General features: G+C 40.6%; 1 protein-coding gene across 6 annotated transcripts in view; it reads left to right on the forward strand.

Moving 5' to 3' along the window:
- Nucleotides 1-26,245, forward strand: part of spega (striated muscle enriched protein kinase a) — a 70,675-nt gene that overhangs the window by 19,908 nt on the left and 24,522 nt on the right. For 3 of the 6 annotated variants that reach the window (XM_037762177.1, XM_037762172.1, XM_037762173.1), the window contains 12 exons: nt 12,520-12,618; nt 16,425-16,575; nt 17,646-18,443; nt 18,596-19,005; nt 19,788-19,925; nt 20,603-20,785; nt 22,787-22,947; nt 23,656-23,744; nt 23,897-24,072; nt 24,161-24,347; nt 25,148-25,221; nt 25,553-25,711. In XM_037762177.1, coding sequence (XP_037618105.1) covers nt 12,520-12,618; nt 16,425-16,575; nt 17,646-18,443; nt 18,596-19,005; nt 19,788-19,925; nt 20,603-20,785; nt 22,787-22,947; nt 23,656-23,744; nt 23,897-24,072; nt 24,161-24,347; nt 25,148-25,221; nt 25,553-25,711 — 2,625 coding nt within the window. Of the gene's footprint in view, nt 1-325; nt 635-6,646; nt 7,037-9,514; nt 9,558-10,395; nt 10,431-12,519; nt 12,619-16,424; nt 16,576-17,645; nt 18,444-18,595; nt 19,006-19,787; nt 19,926-20,602; nt 20,786-22,786; nt 22,948-23,655; nt 23,745-23,896; nt 24,073-24,160; nt 24,348-25,147; nt 25,222-25,552; nt 25,712-26,245 lie in introns of those variants that run through there. The other 3 variants (XM_037762174.1, XM_037762178.1, XM_037762175.1) reach the window with 3 other exon arrangements.

Consider the following 26,245-nt stretch of genomic DNA (forward strand, 5'->3'; position numbering starts at 1 on the left):
TTACAACGTGTCTGCCTTGTACTAGAGTTTCAAAACTCCCCATAGAGTGACCCGCAGAGGACAGCAAAGGTCGGTCAGTTTCTGTGTGCGTTTAATCTCCTGCTATAACTAGGGAGCGGGGGGGCTCTCCGAAAGGGGGTGCAAAGGGAAAGTACAGTACAACTGAAGGGGTTGTACTATGCAAGACTCGAAATAGACTGCTGAAAGTTAGGGAGGACTGGGGGGGAAGACAGGGAGAGGGCAAAAAAGAAAGACATGGGCTAAGGAAGATACAGTTTGAAGGTCCAGCAGCCATCTTAAGACGGGACATCCTCGCTTGACCAATTCCTCATTTCATGCTGCAGAGGAAGCCAATTTTAAAGACATATTAAGAGAAGATGAAACTGGGAGAAAGAGGCCTGTTGGAGTCATTTTGAGGAAGTCCTCTTGTTGTGTGTCTCAATGAAAAAGCCTCGTTGGAAGAGGTGTACACAGAGAAGTTCGTTTGGGCAGAAGTAGTCGGTTGTTTGTTTTTTTAAAAGGAACATACAAAGGACGACGAGAGCCATGTCGCGGAAGGAGCTGCTTGATGCTCGGAAAGCTTTGAGGAGTTTGAGGGAAGGCGCGAGTGGGCCGAGAAACAAGAAGCAGAGAGGTGAGTGGGAGCTGCTGTCAATACAAAACATGTACTACGACGTCATAAAATGGTTTGTTGGGGATCCTTTAGCAAGTAAGAGAGGGATCACACTGTAGCGGGGAATTTATAAAAATGCATACTCAACTAAGTGGAACAGCTGTAATGGTAATGAAAACAAGAGAATACACTTGAGGCTGCTATTGCCGCTGCTTAATTGGATTCAGTGTGTTTCTTTTATGCTTCGCCACGGCTATACATGGCTAATGTTTTTTACTGCAGGCTTGATTTGATAGTGAAAGTATGGATGGCTGCCCATAAACACTCATGTTGTTTTCTCTCAAAACTGATCCCATTTAAAATACTTAAAAACGATAGTGGTAATGACATCATCCTTTTTACTCGAGAGCTTGCCAGGAACCAGCACATACAAGTTGTTCCAGAAAATACCTAATCTTGTCCAGCCAGCCCTCACGTGAATGAGGAAACTACAGAAATCCCCTTAAAGTCCCGCTCCATGATCCAAATGTAAACAAAGGGGGTCATCCCGCCTCCCAAATCCAGAGAACAAGATTTGAAATCAGACTCCCCAAATGAATTGACAGGTGTATAAATACACGGACTACCACTAGCTAAATCTGCTGATGCTTTGAAATGTTTGTTTGCATTGGTACTATGTTTAATAGAAATAAAACAGGCCTCGCAAGATGTTTTATGAAGTGAATCTCTGCCATCATGTATGCAAATAATGTATATTATATGGTGCAAATGTATGTATATTGTACAAATTGGGACAAAAGTTTAAAAGTTTTCTGCAGCAGTTGAAACTTAAAGCCGTTTATCTGCTCAGTCAGTGTCGGTTAGATCACACATACTAGTGCATGGCATTCCTGCTCTCGCCATTTCTTAATATCGACCCAGTCCTCTTGTCTGGATTGCGATCGGCTTAAATCGGCACACTGGAGCAGAGATGATCTATAGCTGCTTAATGATTTCACATTCTCTAAATATTACTTTCAAGTGGATTAAGGATACAGTACGATTAATTAGGTTCTCCACTCTCACGAGGCAGCTGAAGCAATATGCGAGGGTTGAAGCCAACGCCGTCTCCCCGGTGTTTGGTCTGGCAAAGGGTGTGTTTGTGTTCCATCCCGCTGGTACACCGTCATTCACAGGAACCCTCAGGGATTTGGTGAGGATTAGTTGGTAGGATCGGGTTGCGTTGTGACTGTCAACATTGGCCAGATTTGCCTCCGAAGGGTTTTGGGGGGCAAATAAAGAAGCATCAGCTTTATCACAGTTTTTTCTACCTTTGTTAGGATGAATGGCTGATGCGGGTTGTTTACTTGGTGTATGCTTTGGTCAAGGACTATAAATGTAGTATGCCAGAATTCAAATGCATTCACATAACTTTCTTCTTTTAATACGACCTTCACATCCAAAGCAATTTAACACAAGTGTTGGCATCGAGTGCAGATACCACCTGTGAGTGTTTTGTGAGTATGATGTGGATGAAAATCCGAGATTTGTTGTTGGATACCAACAAGTGATTTTGTTGATTGTATGAAAAGTTTTAAGAACGCAAGAGAATTTGGAGCTTGGATTTGCATTTTGTCCCTAATGTTAAAACTAAAAGCCAACAATGTACATGACCAATGCAGAAACACTGTATAGTTTATATATATATACATATATATTGGAGGGTGTGGAATACAGGCTAGCCAAGAATCATCATTAGACTATATTTAATCAGATGAACAGCAGATGGACATAGGTCACATTTGAAGAACGGGTCCATCTGCGTTCTGTTCTGTTTTTTTTCAAATGGAAACGCCCACTCAGTCGTCGCAAAAAGCAGTGACGTAGGTTACCAAAGTACGCTAATCGAAGCTCATCAATAAGGTTATGTATAATTAGAACGCTAGCACTAGCTGAGTCAAAGTTAGTTGTGCTAAGTTTGGAAATAACTGAAAGGGTTGGTTAAGATTATTTGAAGTGGGGTCGTATGTATACTCCCGTGTTCTACGAGGTGAAATTACTGTTTTTGTGGATGGAGTCTGGTGGCTTTGAAGAGAGCAATATAACAGCTTCAGTTCCCTCTGACTGCGAGGTAAAGCGACTGTGGATGTATTTTAGCCACCTGAAAAATCAATATCAGTTTAAGTGTACGCTATATTTAGAATATTTTCACAGCTCTACCCTCGCCATCAGATTACATTCACAAAAACAGTCAGTTTACCGCACGCAACACAGGAGCTGCTGGTCTACCGCTGCATCACACACGCACTTTGACCAAAATTTGAATGTCCAGATTTGAATACATAAGGAACACCACTAGGAAGATACAGAACTATCAAAAAAAAAAAATAATAATAATAATGGACCCGCCCTTTAACCTAAGGCATTGGCCAATACAATGAGGTGTCAATACAAATGGACGCTGTCACTTCATGCTTGGTTTATGAGCAGTTTTTTCTCATAGGGTTCTTCAGTGGAGCGCCCCACTGTTTCATTGTCCAGTTCTTGTCCATATAGAAGACATGTAAAGTAGACATACATGATATGGAAGGTCCGGTTTGATATGAGATACGGCGTGATCACGCTGTGATGTAACCGCAGCAGAATCTGTTTTCCGTTGCAGAGAGATTGTGCCCGACTCGCTGCTGATAAAGCTGCATGCCTGGAAGCCATCCATCAAGGCCGCTCCACCGAAAGCAGCCTCTGTCACAAAATCAATTGGTTTCCGTGAAGTCTGCTTACTCTATTGTTGTTTTAAGCTAATTAAACTATAGCACGCTCCCAATTTCACCTGTCCAAAATGTTTTTTTAACGCTCATCCGGTGTCTATGTTTTCTCCATCAAGGGTTGAGATGGCAAATTATTGCAGCCGGCGGGCTGGCTGATTGAACGGATACTCGTAAAAAGAACTGTTTCGTTTGCACAGGCATGTCTGATGCATGTTGGAGGTCAATAATGAGAATTGGCTTACGTCCAGGTCTGGGGTGTACTGCAGTTTTAAGCAGTGCAGAGTACAATGTGGCCTCTTGAGCCATCAAACAAAACCCGATTCAGAGCAAGTTAAATGACATGTACCGGTAAAATCGAATTGTCTTTTCTCAATGGCTGATATTTCACGATATTCCAGCCAGAGATTGGTTGACGCTGAGTCGTTGTGGCTTTTAGTGAGCGTAAAAAAACCCAACCTCATGAGAGATATTCCCAAGCAAATGGAAGCTTCACCGCCATATCTGCCCTCTCATTGGATGTCGGTCATGGAATCTTGTGTTATGATGGGCTTATTGATCCAGGGGCCGTTTGAACTGTTACTTGGGGGTGTATCCCGTATCACGCATAAAGCATTGGTATTGATCGCTGCACTCTGCTGGCCCGAATGCCTCTCACTGGTGATGGATGGAGGAGGAGAGCGAGGCGGGCGAGGGTGAATAGAGGGAGGTTTGTTAAAATATAAAGTGAAGACTGAAATCCGCTGCATCTAGGTTTATCTTTAGAGAAAGAGGATGACTATTTAAATTACATAGTGATGTCTTTAAGATAAAGAAATACCACTTGTAGCTGGGTGATAACCATCAAATAAAAGGAGAAAGAGGGAAAAAAAGATAATGATTAGAATCAAAACGGCAGGAGTAAATCTCCCATATTGATTCTGTGTTTACAAGGCCATAAACAGTACCATGCCTCACTTAACAACGCTGAAAAGCACATCGTTCAGCGAAACCAGTCAGCAGTCGGGGATAGAATAGCTGAAATGTGGACAAGGATTCTGGGTGGTTGTTTGCAGAGAGAGATCTAGGTCTTGCTGTAATTATTTTTAGATCCATTTGATGGAGAAGGTGCGGGCAGCACAGATGTGTCTGCAAGAACAATTAACGCGTGTCAGAGTGTGTTTTAGAGACGGAGAGTGAGAAGGTTTGAAGGAGGAGGTAGATGGATGGTGGGAAGCGGTTTCGCATTCTCATCCCGTTTGTTCAACAAATCAGACATCCTGGAGGAGAGTGTCTTATAATACTCTCTTCGTCTGATTTGCATAGTCTTCTATGTAAAATGTATTATATTAATAACGGTTAAATGCGATGAAAATATCACGGGTGTAACGATATACATCGATCTGGATTAATATTTTGATTCAGTGATCAACGATCCGATCGTGAAAACATCGATACACATCGTCATCTTTAAGATCTTTATTTTGAAATTTTTTAACTGATAAAAAAAAAAACATGTGGCAACAGGGGGTCTATTTCTTTTATTTTTTATTAGAAAGAATAGACTTTTTTCATTTGAATTCTTTTAAAGGTGCTATTGATAACATTTGGACCCACCAAAAATTTTTAAATGATTAATTCACAATCATAATATTTTTCGAGGAAAAGCCATACTTTCATTCGCTACCTTTCTAAAGGCTCTGTGGATTTAAAAACATTTTTTTTTATGACTTACAATTTTTATTTTACATATCAGTCATACAAAGATGACTGAAAAATATTAAAGTAAATACAATAAAAGTATAACATTTTAAGAAAAAGAAATACATAAATAAAATGAAATAAATAATAATAAAATATGAAAGACATATACATTCCCCACTTCAGGAGGTATTTTTGTATCCTGTCCTGCAGCCTATATGACATTCTTTTTCTATTTTTCCTGTTTTGTTTTTTAAATATTCATCGACACAAAAATGTTATCAATAAGACCTTTAAATTAAATTTTTCATTTAAATATCTGGAAGGGCCCAGTAATAAAAATGTCAAATCATTATTTAGTTGCTTTTTGTGAGTTGATATAAATGTAACCGTGTTAAATATATATGAAATATCGTCTCATATCCATCGCAGGCCCCTGAATTGAATCATATCGAAATCGCGGCAGACTTTGTGATGTCAGCAAATATTGCATTGTTATATTGAATCGATATAATATTGTGATTTACACCCCTAGAAAATATGTTAGCCATATCAACTTTATAAGGCGACAATGTTGATCATTTACAAGTTGTTCCTGTTTCTAACGTCATTACACGGCTTTGTTGAATACTCGATTCTGATTGGTCAATCGCAGCGCTCTACGGCCTGTTATTTCTTTATAGCACACCGTTGCTATGTATAACAAACCGTTGCTAGTTCCGATGTCGGACTCTGGCGGACCGTTTTTGTGTGAAATTATTGTTAGTAGCTGTGCAATAAGCGGGATAATGTACAGCTAGCGGGTCATTGTTGTGAAATAAACAACACAACAATGATCTGCTTGCTGTACATTATCCCTTATATATGGCACACTGTATATCTTGGTTTTCTGTTAGACAAAAAGTCGTTGCATTGGGCTCTGCAACGATTAATCCATAATGATTATTATTTTGAGGTTGAACTGTGGCTGCTGCTTGTTATGTACCTGGAATAAGTAACATGCTGTAGTCCAGCAGGGGGGAACGTCTAAATAGCCCCCGGCGGCTCGAGGCTGTGGTAACCTTGACCCTATCACTGGTTAAAGCTAACAGACATGGAATATAGATAAATAATTGATGGCTTATGGGTTTTGCTGAGGGCTGCTATATCTTCCTTAGAGAGGGAAACAAAAGAACATAGGAGAATAGACTTGAGAGGTAGAGGGTGTAAGAATGATGTTTGTGTTTGTATTCAGGAGGAAACCGATATATTTCACTCACCCTTCCCCCCTCGTTAATGTCTCGCCACTTCATCCCCTCTATCCTATCATCTAGCCTCCGCTTCGCCTCCTCCCTCGTGGATCTTTCCCCCCCCCACCAGCCGTGTTCTCTCTCGCTCTCGCCTCCACTCTCTGCTCTCTTTGTCTCAATCTTAATCTTTGTCGCTCTCATCTTTCACTCCAAAAAAAAAAAAAACAGTTGTTTTCATCCTCATTTTTTTCCCACCTCCTCCTCCTCCTCCTCCTCCTCCTCCTCCTCCTTATTCACCACTCTCATCACTGCAATCAAGACCAACACACCCCTAACGCTCAGACTTCCAACCCCCCACCTCCTCTCGCGCTCTCGATTGAGGCAGAACGGGCAGAGAGAGAGAGAGGAGGGGGGGGGAGTTGGACTAAACCAGCTGAGAATTGCCCCTCTAAAGGCAACGTCTACGTCAGAGCGGGACGCTGTTCACATCAGCGGATACACGCTCAGACACAAAGACACCTGGCTCCGGCTTATTTGCATCCCCTCTCTCTCTCTCTCTCTCTTTCTCTATCTCTTTCTCCCCGTCTTGCCGCCAGACTGGAGAGTAAACACACCCACGCACAAAAAAGGCAGCTGAATCCCGTTTTGAATCTTGATGATGCCACACCCTGGGCTTGTTCGGGTTGTGGGGATGTTTTTGTGAGCCACAGGTAATCCCGCAAGCGCTACTTGAAGAGATGAAGAAAATCTGGTCCAAGAAGAGATTTCAGGTGAGTTTGCTCCTTTTTTGTGGAGAAAAAAAATGATGTGTTATTGAGCTAAATTCAGGAGATTAGTAGGTTTTTACACATCGGGATGTCATGCCACACCCTTTACCTGATAATGACATGCAAATTTAGGAATATTTTGTGGGGAATACATTGATTTTCAACCGAGCTCCACTATTTTATGCGTTCAATTCTGTTGGGGAAAAAAGCTAAAAGAGGTGACGCTTGCTGTTTTCCGTTTGTTGTCTATTATCTGTCAAATAAATTGAGCGCCAATCAGGTCAATGTAACAAAGAAAAGTCAACCCAGGAAAACTCCAGGTAGAAAAATCAGTAAAGTGAATTTCAGTACATGAAAATCTTAAAAAAAGGCACAATAATCCACTTTCATCTTCAAAACAGTCCAAATTTCTGCCGTACCACATACTGTGTTGTGAAATATGCATTGCGCCTCGGAAGTCGTGACTCTTTTTGTCATATAAATAAGTCATTTTTATAACAGGTTTCACAAATTGGGAGCGGATGAAAAGTGTGTCAGTAGGCTACACTCCATGGAGACATGAGAATCAGGGCAGCCAGTCAGAAGGGCTACGAAGTGAGCAGAGCACAGGATAAAGCTGATTTCAGCCTCCTCTGAATTCTGCATCAATATCAAACCCTTGAGACTTGTGAGTTATAGACTGAGAATAATGCTGGCAGGATTTGGATTATACCCATAGAATATATTGTTTTTGAAGTATTTGCCAAATGCCGCCTTTTCAAAGGGATGCCGTTCGTGGCTGGCTTTTGCTGATATGATTGCCTTGAGGCCATAACAATGGAGATCACGACAGCGATGGAAGCTTCTAGCGGAGTCAAACAGCAGTTACCACCAGGCAACAGTTAATCAAATTTGCCTGACACAAAAAAACACGAACCAATGGGGAGTGCGCAAAAAAAAAAAACGTGGGGGGGTAAATGAGTGTGAAATGAGTCATTTCACTTCGCACTTTTGCTACTTTTTTCGCTCTCCAGCCGTTGCAAAGCAGTGAGTCATTCTGAGGAGCTCTGCTCGGCGCTGATTGACAGACTGTCCAAGAAGCAGTTTCACCAACTGCTTTATCAGCAGGGGACATTCGCTGAAACATGGCCTGGAGGGTTTATCATTTTAGAAATTCATCCCTGTTATAGATATGGCTGGGCGGCAATTCAATATCCATCATTTATCGGCTCGCAGCGGAATCTTCTCCTGATATGATCATATCACGTTATAGTTTTTCAGAAGTGTGTAGTCTAGATTCACGTTTTCAAACAAAATGTATTTCAAAACTAACAAATTGACTATTTTGATACTCAATTCATTGTTTTCAGTTTGTCTTATGTCATAGTAAACCAAATATATATTGGGTTTTGGACTGTTGGTCCGACAAAACAAGACATTTGAAGAGGTCAGCTTGGACTTTAAGAATTTGCGATGGCCACGTTTTTTTACCAGTTTGTGATAACAGATGAGAATCGGGGGAGAAAGCTACAAAAACTGTATATAAGAAGTGAACGGAGTCATCGTGACGTCAACCATTGGTTTGTGGTTTGCATTTTGAAGCCTCAAATTCGGCATTTTTGGCCGTCGCCATCTTGTTTTGTTGCAACCAGAAGTGACACGGAGAGGTGGGAGCTAAACGCTAACGCTGAATGAGACATTTTTAGGCGACCAAAATTAACTTTTCATGATCTGAAAACACACTGTGAAAGCGACGTGACGCCGCCGTGGTAACGACCTTGTCAATCACAAGGTAGCCACGCCCTAAAGCATCCCCTGCTTTATGGTCTATTTGACTGTAAATGGGACCATAATTTACTAAATGAACATCATGCTGTATTGAAGAAGACTTGAAACTAATGATTGAGACCATAAACTCATGTTTACAATGTTTATTGAGGTAATAAATCAAGTGAGAAGTAGGCTCATTTTCTCATAGACTTCTATACAATCTGACTTCTTTTTGCAACCAGAGGAGTCGCCCCCTGCTGGCTATTAGAAAGAATGCAAGTTTAAGGCACTTCCGCATTGGCTTCACTTCTCAGTCACCGGGAGGTTGCCCGCTGTCCAAAAATAAGTGGACCTTTTTGAGTTGGATTTATTTCGGCACGCATACTGTTCCCAAGGTCAGGAATAAACTAACATGCTGAAGGAATGTACCACTAGATGCCAGTACGACATCTAATATTTCTCGCCATACAGTTCCCACGCAGTCAACTCTACAAGTTTACACATTTTTGGATAACATTGCCCTGTGATTTTCTAAACGGTGACAAATTCTACTACCACTCCAGCATGTTGACACACTTTCTGCTACTCCCGAGTTAAGAATGCGACAACAACAACAATACTTTTGGGTAAAAAGGGACCTTTGCAGTTTTGCACTCCAGTGTTTTGTGTATAACAGAATCTTTGGCTGTGTTTGCTGCTGAATAATGCATTGTACTTTGTATCTTGTTTCAGAGAACTGGGCATTCCACACGGACATTTGGCAGGTTTACCCATGGTGTGTTATCAGTATAAGCTTTACACCAAATCTACCGTCTCCTATTGTTTTCTGTTAGAAATCTATGATTTATCCCAGGCCTCTTTTTTTCTGTTTGTGTTTAGCCTTGGACAGCATGTGCTTCATTTTGATTTATTCCTCTAATAACTCTCTTCTATATGAAAGTTGCTGTTGTATATTGCTTTAGTGTATTTATATGTTTTTACTGCTTACAAGGAGAGTGGGATTTATTATTGTACATCCACCCCCACACAGCAATATTTTTTTCTAATCTCGCTGTTGCCTCTCTGCATAAAAATCCTTGAGTGAATAATGTGTGGCCTCGATGGTTTATGGGATAATATTTGCACATATCTGCGATACAAGCCAAACCAGAGGCACTCCAAATCCTATTTACATTACAACACAAGCCATACGTTGTGAAATATACTCCCTCATAATTACATTGCCGAGTCGATTTCCCACGCCCGGTGAGCAAGCTATTTAACTTCATTCGACACAGATGGGTGGATCTACATACACGCACACATGCTGCTAGCAATGCAATGAGTTGATGGTGATTGTTCATGTTACACTGGCTTTCTTATCATTAGGCAGACCTTCTGGAATTATCTAATCAGGATCTGACTTGAGGCGCAATGAGGTGCGACCTATCATGTGGTTGTCGTCCTCCTCCTCCACGAGCTCTCTAAACGTATCCGTCAGCCACCCAGCAGTTTGGCTGGCGGTTTTAGACTCTAATGGGTACGAAGAGGATTGGTCGTGTGGGTGAGCGAGATGCTGGTTTCCATAGTAACGGTGCTCTCCCGTCTGCCCTCTCTTGCTGCCACTATGGAAGTGAAGTTTTCCGCTCCTGCCGAAAGCAAAGCTATGGTAAACCTGCCCGTCTCGTTTCATCTTCTTCTTCTTCTTCTTCTTCTTCTTCCCATCCGTCCCTCCTCGGCTTCATCTGTTCACCCTGCTGATGTAATGTGATCTCAATCACAGAGATGTGGTTTCAGGCACTTTATTGTGACCATGTGGTTTCTGTTTCTCTCAGTCCACTTCCCTTCATTGGTGTTTCTTAAAGGGATAGTTTGGGTGTTTTGAAGTGGGATTGTACTCATCCATAGTCAGTGTATTACGTACAGTAGATGACGGTCAGCACGCCTCCCACTTTGTAGCACCGACACTGGAGCAAAGCAATACAGTGCTGTGGACGGGGGCAGCAGAAAAACTTATTTTAGCCACCTATAAGAAAGGCCCACCTAAAAAAATGGATATCCGTTTAAGTGTACGCTATATTTAGAATATTTTTCACCGCTTTATCTCGCCGTCAGACAGCCTCGTTTCCGACAGGGAACTGAACTGAAAGTGAAACTTATCTAAGCTCTCTCTAATGCGAGCAGGCTCCGATGACAAAAACAGTATAGATATGTTTCACTTTCAGTTGAGTTCGCAGTTGGAAAATATTCTAAATATAGCGTACACTGATATTGTTTTTTTTTTTTTAGATAAGTAAAATATGTTTTTCTGCCGTCCCTGTCTGCTTCTCAATGGTAGGGGCACGCTGTCATCTACTGTAGGTAATACACAGACTATGGATCTCATACAACCCCACTTCAAAGCACCTGAACTATCCCTTTAATATTTAAGATGAACTCCCATGAGAAATCAGTACTCCATCATATTTTATTTACCCGTATTTGTCTTCTTCTTTCTGCTTTTGAATGTTCCTCATAAAAAATCAAGACCACAAATGAATGTCGTCCCCGTCTTTTCTTTTCGTTTGCACGTATTACATTTTTGTGATTTCAGTTTCCCCGTTTACTATGTCGTTTTTTCTAAATGGTTGGCATTTTGCTTTACTGCTGCACAGAAATATCACTTCATGTTGTTTCACTTTGTAAAGGTTACCCAGTAATCATCTCATAATCTTGACATCTAAGCAAATTTTAGTTTGGTTCGGAGTCGTGATCGAGGTTATTATAGTAAACTAAAAATAAGCAGAGAAAAATAGTTTTAATAAACTGAAACTAAATGAAAACTATATTCTTTAAGAAAAACTAAAACTATATTCCTGGTTAAAAAGTAATACAAATGAACCAATTAATTTCACTTTTTTTTTTTTTTTTTAGCTATAATACATCACTACCAAAAAAAAGTGACAACATGAATTTCCAACATACTAAAACTATGTATAAAAAATGTATAAAAACTAAAACTAAACCGTTCTTAAAAACTAAAACTAGCAAACTCACTCTGAAAATGAAAAAGTCAAAACTAAAATACAATAAAATCTAATTTAAAAAATCTATTACAACCTTGGTTATGATGTGAAATTCTTTTCTAAAAGGAAAAACATTTTTAATAACCTGTGTTTCAGGCCTAATTTTCTTCATATTTTGTGCTATTCTAACGCTTCATTGAATTGTAAATCTGCTTTGGTTACTGTGTTTTAGAAGGGTGCGAGTTATGATTTCAGCAGGTGACATATTTATAGATTTGTTTTGATTAAATAAAAAAATTCCACATACACTAGTTAGGGATAGCACAACAGATCCAGGACTTATTTCCATCGTGGTCCCTGTTGTTCTGTATATAATAATAATTAAATGAACAAAGCGTTTAATCTAATGAAGGAAGCAAAGCTCGCCCTGCTGTTTTGTTACCAAAGACCCGAGGAGAGAGCATCTATACATACGCCTCCCCTCCATGTATCAGCCATGTATTTTTATAAGCCACAGCTGGCTTCATGTCACGCTCCAGCTTCAAAACCCATTTTATTTCCCTCTGGGGGCCCCTCCGCGGCGTTTTCCAAGGACCCATCAAACTCTGCGCCGCTAAGCAAACGTGAAATGTCATTTTCAACCGGGACTCTGTTGTTGTTTTCAGCCTCCTCTTCTTCTTCCTCCGCCACCTCAATTCCTCTTTCCTGAAAATTCCATTCTCCATCTTACCCATCTGTGTGTCTTTATTTCAGACTCTGAGACCACAGAGGATGAGACCACAGAGCCTCAGATGGAAACCAAAGAAGGGCCCGGGAGGCACCAAGACAAGGCTGGACGGAGAGGACCTTCGGGTATGTCATCTCAAATCTCCCTGAGGTTTATGTGCAGTTATAGCACCACCTTTTCCTTCTTTTTTTCCCTTCTTTTTATTGTTGCAAACAGGCGATATTTTCAAAAAGACGTGCGGAGTGCAGCATATTCAGTAAACCTTATTTATATAGTCAATATGATTTACTGCAGCACCAACACCGCTGCCAAAAGCACACTTCTGCAACATTATGATTCAATGCATATTGATAGATTTAATGGAGGCTTGTTATCAGCTTGGCCCAAGCCGTGCGTTGGATAAAATCCGATATGGCAGAATGCATGAATCCGTCATGGTGTGATGCAACAGTGTGACACACTGCCCTAGTTTCAGCAGGGAACCTGTCTCAGGTCTGGATCTGACTGCGTGGCTCCACAGGGGAACATACAGCCTAGAATACGGTCTCTGTTGGATGAATTAGGTTGAAGCTAATGGCAATAATTATTTTTACTCTGTTGTGTACTTGCGCTTTGCCAATTTAATTCAATTAGGATGTAAATGGAGAGCATTAAGTTGAGATGGAGTTGTGTTGCTCAGCGGAGACAGAGCTGCTCGTTTGTAGGGCTGCCCCAATCATGTGATTGTTAGTCGACTACGAATTTCTTTGTTAGACAGCCTTACTTCATTATTTTAAAGCTTCTCCAGTGTGATATAACTGCAAACTAAGTCGAGTTTGGTCACACTGGCACGAGTCTCAGTGAATATTCGCTCCGTCTTTCATTCATTTCCTTTAAAGTAGAGGTAGAGGAGGTTATGCAAACCGATTAATCGGCGCCGATAGGACGTTTTACAAACCATCGTTATCGGCGGAACGGGGCTCTCTGATAGAGGCCGATGGCTGCACGGCCTGTTACGTTCGTGTGGGGACGTCCCCGTTTTGCATGCAGCTCCATACACAGAGTCAAGTGATCTCTCGAAATATATAGGAAACGAAATCCTTCACTGTTACTTTAACTTGTTTATCAATTTGGCGTTTCTCTCTTCCAAATAATCCACGTAACCGTTCATGAAATTAAATGAAATCGCACACTTTAGTATCCTCCTTACCCCGGGAGTATGCACGAACATTAACGGTTTGTAAGAGTGGCGTTTAACAATGTAACGGGACGCGTAACAGAAGTAATCCTGGCCTGTCATAAGCCACATCGCATCCACTAGGCTGCTGCAGAAGTAAAGAAGACGTCGCCCGATCAATCTGCTTTTTCCTGCTCCAAACTATCGCTATTATATCGGCCTTTAAAAATCCAGTTGACCTTTACTTTAAAGTCCACGTGACTGCAAAGCTAAGAATGACTTGCGGGTCAGTCAGAGGTAAGAGGACTTCAGCAGATTGGTAAGTCGATGTTCGCTGTTGCTGAACGCTGACATTTTGCATTTTCTGCCAACAGAAGCAAATAATGTGTCTTGTATTTAAAAAAATGAGTTTCTAGCAGTTTCCCATCATCCCCATTTGGTTTAATACGACACGTAGGCCAAATCTGATTAAACCTAAAGATTTCATTTTTCACAAGAAGAGGGCCAAAGAAATGATGCAAATGTCTAAAATGCAAACGTAAAAATGATTTCCTTAAGTGGCAGAGATTATCCATTTACAACTTAAAGAGCCCTTTTCCTGTCAGCTTCTCACAGGTCAAAAGAATTCCTGATATACTCATTTGCTAAAGTGGTGTTGGTTGACCGGCGTCACAGAGCCTGCATGCCCCTCAGCACCCGTATCCTAACCAGGCAACAGGACGTCTGAATATAGATCCCAAATATTGACACCTCCGCCAGAAAGACATTTTATATTCTTCCCTCGCTTGTGCGTGGTGTTTGCACTTTCTAAGCTTTCGTGTTGGCGGCTGGCTGACTACGCCCTCATCACGTCCCTCAAGAGACGAAAAAAAACCCAGAAAGAGAATATCAAATGAGGGAGGGATGAGGTGATACATCATTTGTTCTCTTCAAGGAGCAGATTCTGGTTGCCTCAGCTGCATGCAAAAACTGGAATGCCTTGTTAACAAGATGCATTTCCCTCCTAAGTTATGCATTTCTTGCAGGAAATTTGTGCCACTACCAGACGGACCTTGTTTGGATCCAGTGGACATTTGTCTTGAGGAGTGAAAGCTGAATTTTGAAGCTCCCCCTCTGAAAAGATTTCTCATTTTGCTTTAAGAAGAACTGCTGTAGTTTGTTTTGCGATTGCGCCGCTGAGTCAGTATCATTCGTGATTGCAGCCTGTCGTTTTTATATGCTCGACACCACCGCTGTCTCAAGGTTCCCGTCGTTAACGGAAGATGCTGACTGCTCTTTCTTTTCCCGCTGCCAAAGCATTCCTGTCTCCGTCGCTCATCACTAAAACGTCAATCATTACCTGATTTGCGACGGGGGGAGGATCTCTTTAAGTGGTGCACGCTCCCGCAACGTGGCCGTAGCACACGTTCTGCTTCATTTCCTGTTTTCAAGCGATCAATAGACTCTTTATCCATCTAAACCCTTTTTTTATGCTTACTGATGTTCCCTGCACTACGCTCTCATTTTCTACCAGCTCAGGATTCTTGCTCTTTGTGTTGCTGAATCGTTCAGTTAGTGAAGTAATCTTTATTTTGCATGCTCTTTTTTAGTTTGGATATAGTAGAATATTTTGAATATAAGCCTTGATTATCCATTTTACGCTTTAAAAAAGGTAATATTTTGAAAAGGAGTAGAGAACAGTCTAGAAATTAAAAGTGCTAAGGGTGTTCCAATGACATTCAATTCACAAAAGGTCTGACATTAAACAAAACTTTAAAGATTAACACACATGATCCATGTCTCCACAATTATTAATTAATATTTTTGAAACATTCTCTACATTTTCTCTGTTTTGTATTCAAGTTAATAAGATTTATCTTCTATGGTGATATTCTATAAGACCAACCGTGAATTGATCCTACTATCCAAGCAGTGCTGCAGCAATTAATCGATTAGTTGTCAATGATGAAATTATAATCGATAAATCGGTTTGAGTAATTTTTTAAAAGAAAAAATTCTAAATTCATCGGATCCCAGCTTCTTAAATGTGAATATTTTTACTTTTTTCTTTTCTTTAAAAATTGCTTAAAACAATTAATCAAATATTAAAATAGTTGCTGAGTCATTTAATAGTTGACAAATAATCAATTAATCATTGCAGCTATAAAAATACATCTACCACCTCCTAGTACATACTGTATTTATGTTAACGCAACAAATGCTATTGGTGACATTTAAAATATTTATTTTTAGATTGGAAATTTGTTAATTTTGAGTTTTATTCAGTACTGACTGAGAGCCGTCTTATTAAGAAAAAAAATGAAGAAAATAAAAACACAACATACAGATTTTGCCTAAATCTTAAAACATTTCTCTCTGTTCCACAATTTAAATTAATCCGCTGTTAACTATTAAATTAATCGGCAACTGTTTAGAAGAAAAAGTCTAAATTCTCTAAATACCAGCTGCTTAAATGTGAATAATTTCTGGTTTCTTTTCTCCTCTGTGACAGTAAACTGAATATCTTTGAGTTGTGGACAAAACAAGACATTTGAGGACGTCATCTTGGGCTTTAGGAAACACTGATCGACATTTTTTATTATTTTATAGACCGAACAACTAATCGATTAATCGAGAAAATAATCACCAAATGAATCGACAATGAATATAATCGTTAGTTGCAGCCCTACATCCAAGTACTGCCTGATGAGCCACACTGTTAGTCTTTTTTAAACAATGAAAAGTAGTTGATACAGATGGACTAACATATTTCTGGTGTCTCTCTTCTCTCTGCAGGTGAGGGAGGCGGGATGATGGACTACAACCCGGACGCTTCAGACCGCAGGGCCACCCTCCCCGGCGGCTACGACCCCGTGGTGGAGCGAGAGCTCCGCGCTCTGGGCTCCCGCCCTCCGGGGCTCCACTTGGACCCCGCCAACCCAGCCAGGCAAGCCCTCGGCGGGGCTCCCGGCGAGGGGGCCCCCCCCGTCCGTCACCTGGGTGTGGAACCGCTGATCCGGGCGTCTCACGCTAACCTGGCACGGCCTGTTCAGGGGTCAGAGGAAAGTGTTTCTGTAGGCAGCGACTACTATGGGAGCATGTTCAGCCTCTACAGAGGGAGGACATTTTCGATGCCGTTATAGCACATGGCTTTTATTTTTAAGGATTCCACTAAAAAAACAAAAAAAAGACTGGCCACAAACCCCAAATTGCAGACACATAAGACATTACATCCTCCATAGACCCAACTCGCAAAAATTGTACTCCATATTTAATCATTTTTTTACTCTTATTTCATAAGCTTTTTTCATACAGTGTTGTTACTTCCCATTTTTATTTTCACACTTTCCTTTGACTCTGTTTTTACGAGTGGTTTGGTTTCAGTCTAACAATGATTCTTAAACAACATCATTGTTGATATTTCTTACAGCCACGCGTTGAATCAATCTGCTAATACGTATTATTCAGCACTACTGAAAACTGTGATGACTCTTTTTACCCACTGCATGTTTTCTAGAGCAGCCCCCCCTCACTTTTTGGATTAACACCCCCATCTTTATAGGTTTGCTGTGGCATGGCATGGGGTTGCTGGCTTTTAATCCGAGCTGATATTAGCATGAATGCTCTCACAAATTAATGATCATGTGATTCACGGGTTCTTTTTTTAGGCATGATGTTTTTTGTATTTTGAAGTTGAAGCATTTTTTTCTGACATTTTGTCACAATTTTCCAGTTATTATTATCATATTAGGGTGTCTTCCACTTCACCACAGATAGTTCTTTAGAACGTGTGAAATCTTATTTTACTTTCTCTGCCATTTCATTTTACGCTGTTTGACGTGTCGCTCTCTGAAATGAGAGAGCACCGACACAACACAAGGAACTCTGAAAGAAAATAACACAAAATGACACTAATGGACATTCACCTGCTTCTTTATTACTCTTCCAACGCCTACGGCAGCTGCACTCGAGCTCTAACTTCACACCTCCATTTCCCCTCAACCCTCACCCCTCTAGGACTCAAACTGCTGACGAATCACAGGGGCTCTCCTCCCGCGTCCCCCTGTCTTCTCCCGGTACGCACAAAGACAGCGTTAGCACCCGAGACCAGGATAAACCTTCAGATCCCCAAAGTGTTAACAGTGTTGTCATGACACCCAAACTGGCTCGAGCAGGGCCCAAGATCTTCGACAAGGTCCTCGCTTTTGAGGAGCGGAGGGCCAGCGTGGATCCGCCGGGGTCAAGGCTCGGACGAGCGGCTTCCTGCGACTCAGACGACAGCGGAAAGAAGACAGGAGGCCCCGGCAAAGAGGGCGTGGCCCAGAAGCGGGCGGCGTTCAAGCAGCGGGCGTCTTCTTTAGAGGACAAGACGAGCTACTCCCAGAGGGTCCAGAGCTACCAGAGCAAGTTTGCCGAAGAGCTCCAGAGGATCAAGAAGCTCGTGGGGAAACCGAGCTTGAAGAAGGCGTATTCCACCGAGCAGCTGTCGCCGAAGGAGAGGCTGACCACGGGGAAGCTCGAGCCCATTCCTCCCCAAGTGGTTAAAAAGTTGGAGGCGAGGGAGCGAGCCCTGGAGGACAGAAAGGTCGGGGACGGCAGATTGCAGATTTCTCCACAGGCCCAAGGCAGCGGTCTGGGGAATCAGAGCAACAACCCTGGAAAGAGTCAGATGACACAGCCAGATTCACAGGGGAAACCAGCGGATGGCTCATCACGAGGAAGCACAGGGAAAATCTCTGTTACCATGGAGACGGCACCAGTTCACCAGTTACCAGGGCAACCATTGCCAACAGCCACAAGGACAAGCCTCACCAGGTTTGGAGAAAAACATCTTTACTGATGAATTTGTGTGTTTTTTAAAACCATGTCAACAAATCTCGACGCAAAATTTGAATTCATTTTACACTGCTTGAAATCTAATATTTATTGTCGGTATTGCATAACAGTCTTCCTGTCCTGGCACACAGGGAAACCCTACAAAGCGCTCCAGCAGCTGACAAACACGCACTTGTTGCCACGTCGCAAAGATCCTCATCCCCCGTCAGAGATCTGGGGACGAAGATGGACAACCAAGCAGACCGCAGATCGCCAAGCCCGAATGGGAAGAGGGCATCCCCAATAACTGTGAGGGAACCAGGGTACCCACCTAAGCCCCCGCGGCTCACCCCTTCACCCACTCCTTCCGTCAGCCCTCTCCTGAAAAGGAGAAAGGCGGAGGCGGGGCGGACGTCTCCAGCCTCGAAAGTGAACATCCCCACTATCCTGGTGGAGGACGAACCCATGGAGACGGACGAGAGAAGCAAGAGCAGAAGGAAAGAGGGGAAGGTTCGCAAGAGCAGGAGAGGCTGTTCTGTTCAACCCAGATCTCCAGGGGAAGGTAGGACAGATTTGATGATGATTGTTTGTCTTTGTAGAAATCTAAAACAAGCAGCAGCCACAACAGATGAATGTTGGAAGCCAATGCATAACTTGAACTGCACCAAAGTCAATGAGAAAACATATTTTCATCTTTTCTAGGTGACTTTTTTTAAAGGTTAGAGATAGAGGAAGTATATTTTTGGGGTATGTTTGCCTTGACTGACAGGTCTCTCAGGCAATTTCACACAACAGTTGGCTGCTGCTTGCATGACCGAACTAAACTGAACCCAAAGTGCCACCTTCAAAATGTCCCTTCAGAAATCCAACGTCCATCTATTTCTGGATTTTGTGAACCCAGCGATATGAACCAACTTCCTTTAAGTATGTAAAGCAGTACTTTTCGGCTCTATTAGTTTAAGTGAGTAATTCCCAACTTACTGTGAGGGCTGCTGGATTAATTTGAGGGGTTATGAGATGATTAACTAATTAGGAAAGAGGGAAAACATTTTTATTAAACTCACCATTAAATTAAATCCCAATAAACTTGAAACAAATTAGCACGAAAAACAGCAACTGCAGAGTGATCACTTCAAACACAGCAAATGCAAAACTGAACAAAAAAGTGTATCTATCATGTTATGGAAAATGAATCCAACACACAGACTTGCCGCGGGGCCCAGACTCATTGAGAGAACTCATTACACATGGGGTCCCAAAAACAGAAACTAGCCCATGACTAATTTTGGGTCATGACCCAGTTTATGAAACCAGGTCGACATAAACGTGACGTCTTGTTTTCAGGGGACTCGTCTGATGATGATGCTGACAAGGAGCCAGCTGAGGGCCCGAGGTTTGAGAGGGCTCTCGTGGACATGAAGGGATCCAGCGGCTCCGAGGTCACCCTGAAATGCATCGTCATTGGGAGCCCGGCCCCGACAGGTACAACTGAGAACATGATGTACACGGTATTAATTACAAAGGGTTTTCTTTTTTTCTGTCTTGTTTTCTTGCGTCTTCTATATTTCTGTTGTTTTTTTTATTTTTTTATTTTCTGTCTTTCTTGTTTTCTTGTATCTTCTATATTTTTTTTTGTTTTTTGTATGTTTTTCTTTTCTTTCTTTCTTGTATTCTTATATTTTCCGTTCTTTGTTGTTTTTTGTAAGTTTTTCTTTTTTTTCTTTCTTGTTTTCTCGTATTTTCAATATTTTAGTTTTTTCTTGTATGTTTTTATTTCTTTATTTTGAAAATGAGAAATTAACATTGTATCATGAAAAATCATTTTAGAAATAATATAATAATTTATCAAGAATACGTTTACTTGTATTATTAATAATTTATTGAGATAATCAGCTCTTTTGCATTTTTTAATGAATTTAAAAAATGTCGTGATTTTTGGGGGAATTATGTGGGGAAGTAAAATCCAGTCTGTTTAAAAAAAAAAAAAATGAATTTGAAAAAAATCTGTCTTTTTCCGTGAAAATCTGTATAAACCAAAACCAAAGAGCTTTTTTCAGGACTAATCTTTGTAAGGTGGATTGTGCTATATTCGTTTTTTCTGTGGGAGGTTTTATTGCGTTTGTCATCCCAGTGAATGTGTTCCTCTCTGCCTCCCTCAGTGACATGGAAGAAGAACAATGTGGCGATACGGAGCGACGCCGTCCACGTGGTTAAAGCTGAGGGTGAGAGGCACAGCCTGACGATAAAGCAGATGAGGCGGAACAACGCCGGCTCGTACTGCGTCACAGCTGTCAACGCGGCGGGCAGAGCGTCCTGCAGCGCCACGCTCTATATCCAGTCAGGTGAGACGTTCGCTGTTACGTTTGGTGTTACAGCGACACATTTACAAGCACTGCAACACAAATTTAAATGAAGGCAGAGAGGCAGAAACGGTGCTCTCCTTGAAATACATGTTGACTCACACACACACACACACAAACTCGCTGTAATCCACTGCCAGCCCTCCTCCGCCATGACATTCTGTCTTAATGACTACAAAGGCCTGCTGGAGCTCAGCATCCCGACCGGGGCTCCTCGCAGTGATAGTTGCCATGGCAACCCATTAATTCTTAAAAGGCACCGAGCTCCCCTTCGGTGCGGATTCAAAAAAAAGCAGACGTGCCCCGTCACACAAAGGTCTCTGGAGTCTTAAAGGCAGGCATGGCATTCAGGATCAGGAGTAAACAATAAATATTACTTTTGGGAAAAAAAAAAAAAAGCTTTCTGTTATAAATGTGCCCGCGGTGGATGTTTGTATTGAAAAGCTCCCAGAGTGTTAATTCAGCTCATGTAAATGCAACCTGCACTTTGTCAACAAAATGTGAGCGTACACTCTGGTAGCGTCTCACCACCAGCAGCAGCAGCAGCACTACGGGGCCTGTGTTGCCATATTAGGCCAGTGGAGTCTAACACGCTGGAGTATTTTTAGCCGCCCTCTTGTTCTCTCGGGGTAATTGCAGTCTGCTTTATGTCCCCGTGTGAGATTACTGCCGCAATCGTGGAGTTTTTCATCTCCCTATAGATTTCACGCCGAGGGGGCTTGGAGTTGTCAAAATGTGCTGGGAGATTATGTGAGTCACTTCAGCTGGGAACAGAGCAGGAAAGAGAATGACTTCTCGGGCTACAAAGGATGTCAAACCTCAATCTGGTGAAGGAGATTAACGCTGTAATTCTGGTCATTTCTTGCATAAAACATCAAATAGGGTTTCCACACTATCATCATCCCTCTATGGGAAAAAATATCTACAATGAACTTCTACAACATTTACCTTCAGGATGTCAGGAATTTTTAGAGACTATTGACATAACCGTGACGTGAAGCAGAGGATGAGACTGAAAAGGAAGGTTGGCTGGCTCGTGCAGCAGCAGCAGTTGTGTAAGAGTTGGCAGGTTTGTGTAAATAGTCCCGGGACTTATCCCCTGGTGCACAGACGCCGCTCAGAGATGTGACTCTAGGTAGGTTATTTTTCCCTTTTTAACGCCAGCGTGATGACAATACATCACAATACCTACCTACCTAAAAATAATCCGGCATAAACGGGGGTTTTCTGTAAAGAGGAAATCTTAATTTGAATGTTTTATTGCTGTAAATCAGTTCTTGCATATATACTTGTGTGTTTTTTAGCATCTACGCATGTGGACAAGTTGACTTATTTCATCTGCAGTTTACAGCAGATATACACTTTTATCCATCCACTCTGCTGTTGTTTGAATGTCTTAATTCTGTTCCACGGATGGATATTATTCATTTCCAGTTGTCACAGTGCTATCTGCTTATGCCAGATGTCTGTGTTTTACAAAGAAAGGCAGAAAGAGAGAGAGAGCAGAGGAGTCTTAACAAGTCTATTCTATATTTCTCTATCCAGCTGTGATTTAATTCTGACTGCAGCAGTCCAGACACAGTGTCTGCTCTGGAACTCCATGGGAATAAGCGAGTGATTGGGTCAGGGATTAAGGGATTAATTCATTATCTGTTCAGTTACGGTCACTTTCAGAGAGGTCCCTACGCTCCGTGGGTGCACATGGCCCACTCATCTCTAACTCACCGCTCCGCGTTGCCAACTGCTCGTCTTGGCAAAGATAGTCATCTCCAGCAAAAGCGAGCAAAAGACTGTAAACATCAGAGCCTTGACAGATTGTTCCCATCTAAAGGTTTAACCTGGTGCCATGTTGACCATATTTCAAACACTTAATTACACAAATTTAAGAAGTGTGCAAATCAGAGGTGACATTTTCATGAACCCAAGTAAAGGTGAATGACATGATACTTATGTCCATGGGCATCATCTCTCCTTTTCTTCCAGAGCCAACCCACATGCAATGTGGGAGACCAGCCGGGGCGTCGGAAGCGAGTAGCGGAGGAGGAGACGAGGAGTATCTGAGCCCTCAGGAGGAGGCGATGGAGCTCGGGGACTCACCTGCTCCGAGTAAAAGAGTCCACTTCAAAGAAGCTCCCGTGTTTCAGGTAGGAGAGGCTCAGAAGCAAAATCTGATTTGTTTTTCAAATCTGATCTTTTTTTTTATTTATTTAATACAGGCAAAATAATACACTTAACAAACAATTTTATTACATGACAATATAACCTAAAAAAATAAATAAATAAAGACAACAATTTGACAAAAATTTAATAAATATAAATTAAATAAAAAGGGGTAAATAAATTTTATTTATTGTTTTTTTTATGCAACTTGTAACTGATATTTTGATATGTTTGAAATTGTATTTATATTTGAATTAGGGCTGCAGCTAACTGTAAAAAGATAAGAATATAAATGTGGAAATATAAAGAGAAATAAATAAAGAATAAGTACATGTGGCATTTCATTTATTTTCACATTTATTTGTTCATTTATTTATTTTGGTTATTTATTTTCATTATCAATAATTTTTTCAGATTATTAGTTGTTGTTGTTAATTAATTATTTGTCTACAAAAAATAATGAATCGTCTATGAAATGCCCGAAAATTTTTAAAAAAAATTACAATAACAATTCCTATTGCCTAAGGTGACATACTTTATATTAAATTATTTAATTACTATTATAATTTACAGAGAAAAAGCAGAAACTATTCACATTTCACAAGCTGTTACCAGCAAATGTTTGCCATATTTGCTTGAAAAGAGACTCAAACCTATAAAAGCCGTTGTGTGTATGTGTGATCCTTTAAAAGGTGGCACCGTGTGACCAGGAGGTGACTCAGGGTCAAGATGTCGTCATCTCAGCGAAGGTCGCAGGGCAGCCCAAACCCATGGTTTACTGGTAAGACATCGTTCCTGAAAGCTTTACTGCAGACAAACATCTTGGTAGACACCTGAAGCTATTATCTCAACCAAGGTCACTTGCTGTTTCCCCGTCACACTATTAAACACCTGAGTGTAAACGACTGTGACGGCCACTTTGTGTTGACCCAGGTTGAAGGACAGAGTCACAGTGAAGACGGCGGGATGCTTCGCTGTGCGCGAGACAGACGACGGCACCATCGAGATGAGGATCGGTTCAGCTCAGAGGTCAGACGCGGGGCTTTACGTCTGTAAGATCATCAACGAGTACGGATGCAAGCAAGCCGAGTGCAGAGTGGAGGTCAAAGGTCAGTGATGAAGAATTTAATCCGTCTAGTTTACTCATGTTGTAACAAATATCTTCTAAAATAGCTGTTCTTTCTATGTTTTTATCAGCGTCTGCAGCACAAACGGCACTCAAAATCACCCGGGAGGTAAAAGGTGTGTCGGTGAGGGCCGGAGAGTCGGCCATGTTTGAGTGTCACATTACAGGACCCCCAGACGTCGAAGTGGACTGGCTCTCAAACGGGAAGCTGATCCAGCCGGCGCTGCTCAACTGCAAAATGCACTTTGATGGCAAGAGGTGGGTTCATGTGGAGTCCATAAAAAGGAGTGCCATAAAAATGAATAAAACTGTAAAAGAATAAGAAAAATAAATGTGGGAATATAGAATAAATAAGTGAATTAAAAATGTGGAAATACAAAGAGAAATAAATAAAGAATAAATTCATTTAATTTATTTTCATTGTTATTATTTATTCTGTATTTCTGTATGTATTTATTTATTTATTTATTTATTTTTAAAAAATATATGTTTTTTGCATTTACATTACTCTATTTTTTTCCTGTATTTTTCAAATCATTATTTATTTTTTATCAAGTAATTTATTTATTTTTATCCCTTTACTTTTCCTTAAAAAAAACAAATTGAATAAATTATATGCAAAAAAAAATTATTATTATTTAATATTATATATAAATAGATATATGTATACAGAAATAAATGAAAATGCTTATAATTATTCTTTTATATATTATATGTATTTATAGTTCCAATTTTTTTTTTTTACAGATTAATTATTTTTATGGCACTCCTCTGACTCCATAGATTCATGTCTTTTGGCGGTGTGTATTTGTTTAACTCTTTTCTTCCTTATTTAATTAGTTTTGTTTAAATAAAGGCTTGGAAAATAGGAAGTTAATTCTGTAAAGATGCACCCAGACTGGAAAAATGTTGGTTTCTGAACTCCCTTAGTCTAATAGTCTTGGATCTCCACCCTCCATTGTTCTAACTTGCTTCACTGTCAGTGAAACAGTAATTTTGCACAATTATCTGTCAGTTGTTCACATGTTGAATTATTATTATTTTCTTTTATCCTACAGGTGCCGTCTGCTGCTAAATTCAGTACACGAGGATGACAGTGGGACATACACATGCAAGCTGAGCACTGCCAAAGGTGAACTACAAACACGGTTGTTTTAGAGAAGTTGGAAAATGCAAGGAGGTTATGGTTTTGTTTTTTTCTGTTTGTCTTTTAGTTAAATAAGTCAACAGATTTCAATGAAATATGGGAGGAAGTAATCGGTTTTTGGCACAGATCTGGAATCAATAACCTCCATGAATGACCTCCAGGATTGGAGCAAATCTATGACTCTCACTGGATTTGAGACACAGCATATTTAAAGGATACTGATGCTAAAAGGAAAAGGAGTGATTAATAAATAAATAAATAAAAAATGCTGAAAAAAACCCTCTTGTTGCTAAGGAACGTGTCATTGCATTTGCAGAGGAGTTGACCTCAAACGCAAACCTGAAGGTCGCCCCATCCAAGGAGCCTCTTTTCACCCGTCAGCTGGACATCCTGGAGGTCATCGAAGGTCGCACCGCCCGCTTTGACTGTAAGGTGAGCGGATCACCTGCTCCTCGAGTCACGTGGACACATTTTGGTAAGAATCTCCAGTGTTTTGGTTCATATTTGATATATGTGGGGTTTTTGTTGTGATCGAAATGTATTGGTTCTAAAGATATGCTTTGGAAATTATTGTCAAAACAAAACATTCATTGAAAAAATAATAATAATATAAAAATATATTTAAAAAATATTTAGTATATTTAAAAAATACCCCCCCACCCCCCCAAAAAAAAACAACAAAAATAAATAAAAATAAGATAACTTATGGTTGATATATGTTGTTTTCTAGATAACTAAACTAACTATAACTATGAACTCTGATATGCATGAAGATATGCATTGGAAATTATTTTTTTTAAAGTAATAATAAGTCAAAACAAAACATTCATTGAAAAAATGTAAATAATATAAAAATATATTTAAAAAAATAATATTAAATAATATTAAAAAAATAATAGTTAATATATTAAAAAATAAAATCAAAATAATTATAATACCCTCCCCAAAAAATAAATAATGGTAGATATAAGTGCTTTTCAAGATAACTAAGTGCTATGAACTCTGATAT

Source organism: Sebastes umbrosus, chromosome 24 (genome assembly GCF_015220745.1).
Source record: "Sebastes umbrosus isolate fSebUmb1 chromosome 24, fSebUmb1.pri, whole genome shotgun sequence".
Taxonomy (NCBI): domain Eukaryota; kingdom Metazoa; phylum Chordata; class Actinopteri; order Perciformes; family Sebastidae; genus Sebastes; species Sebastes umbrosus.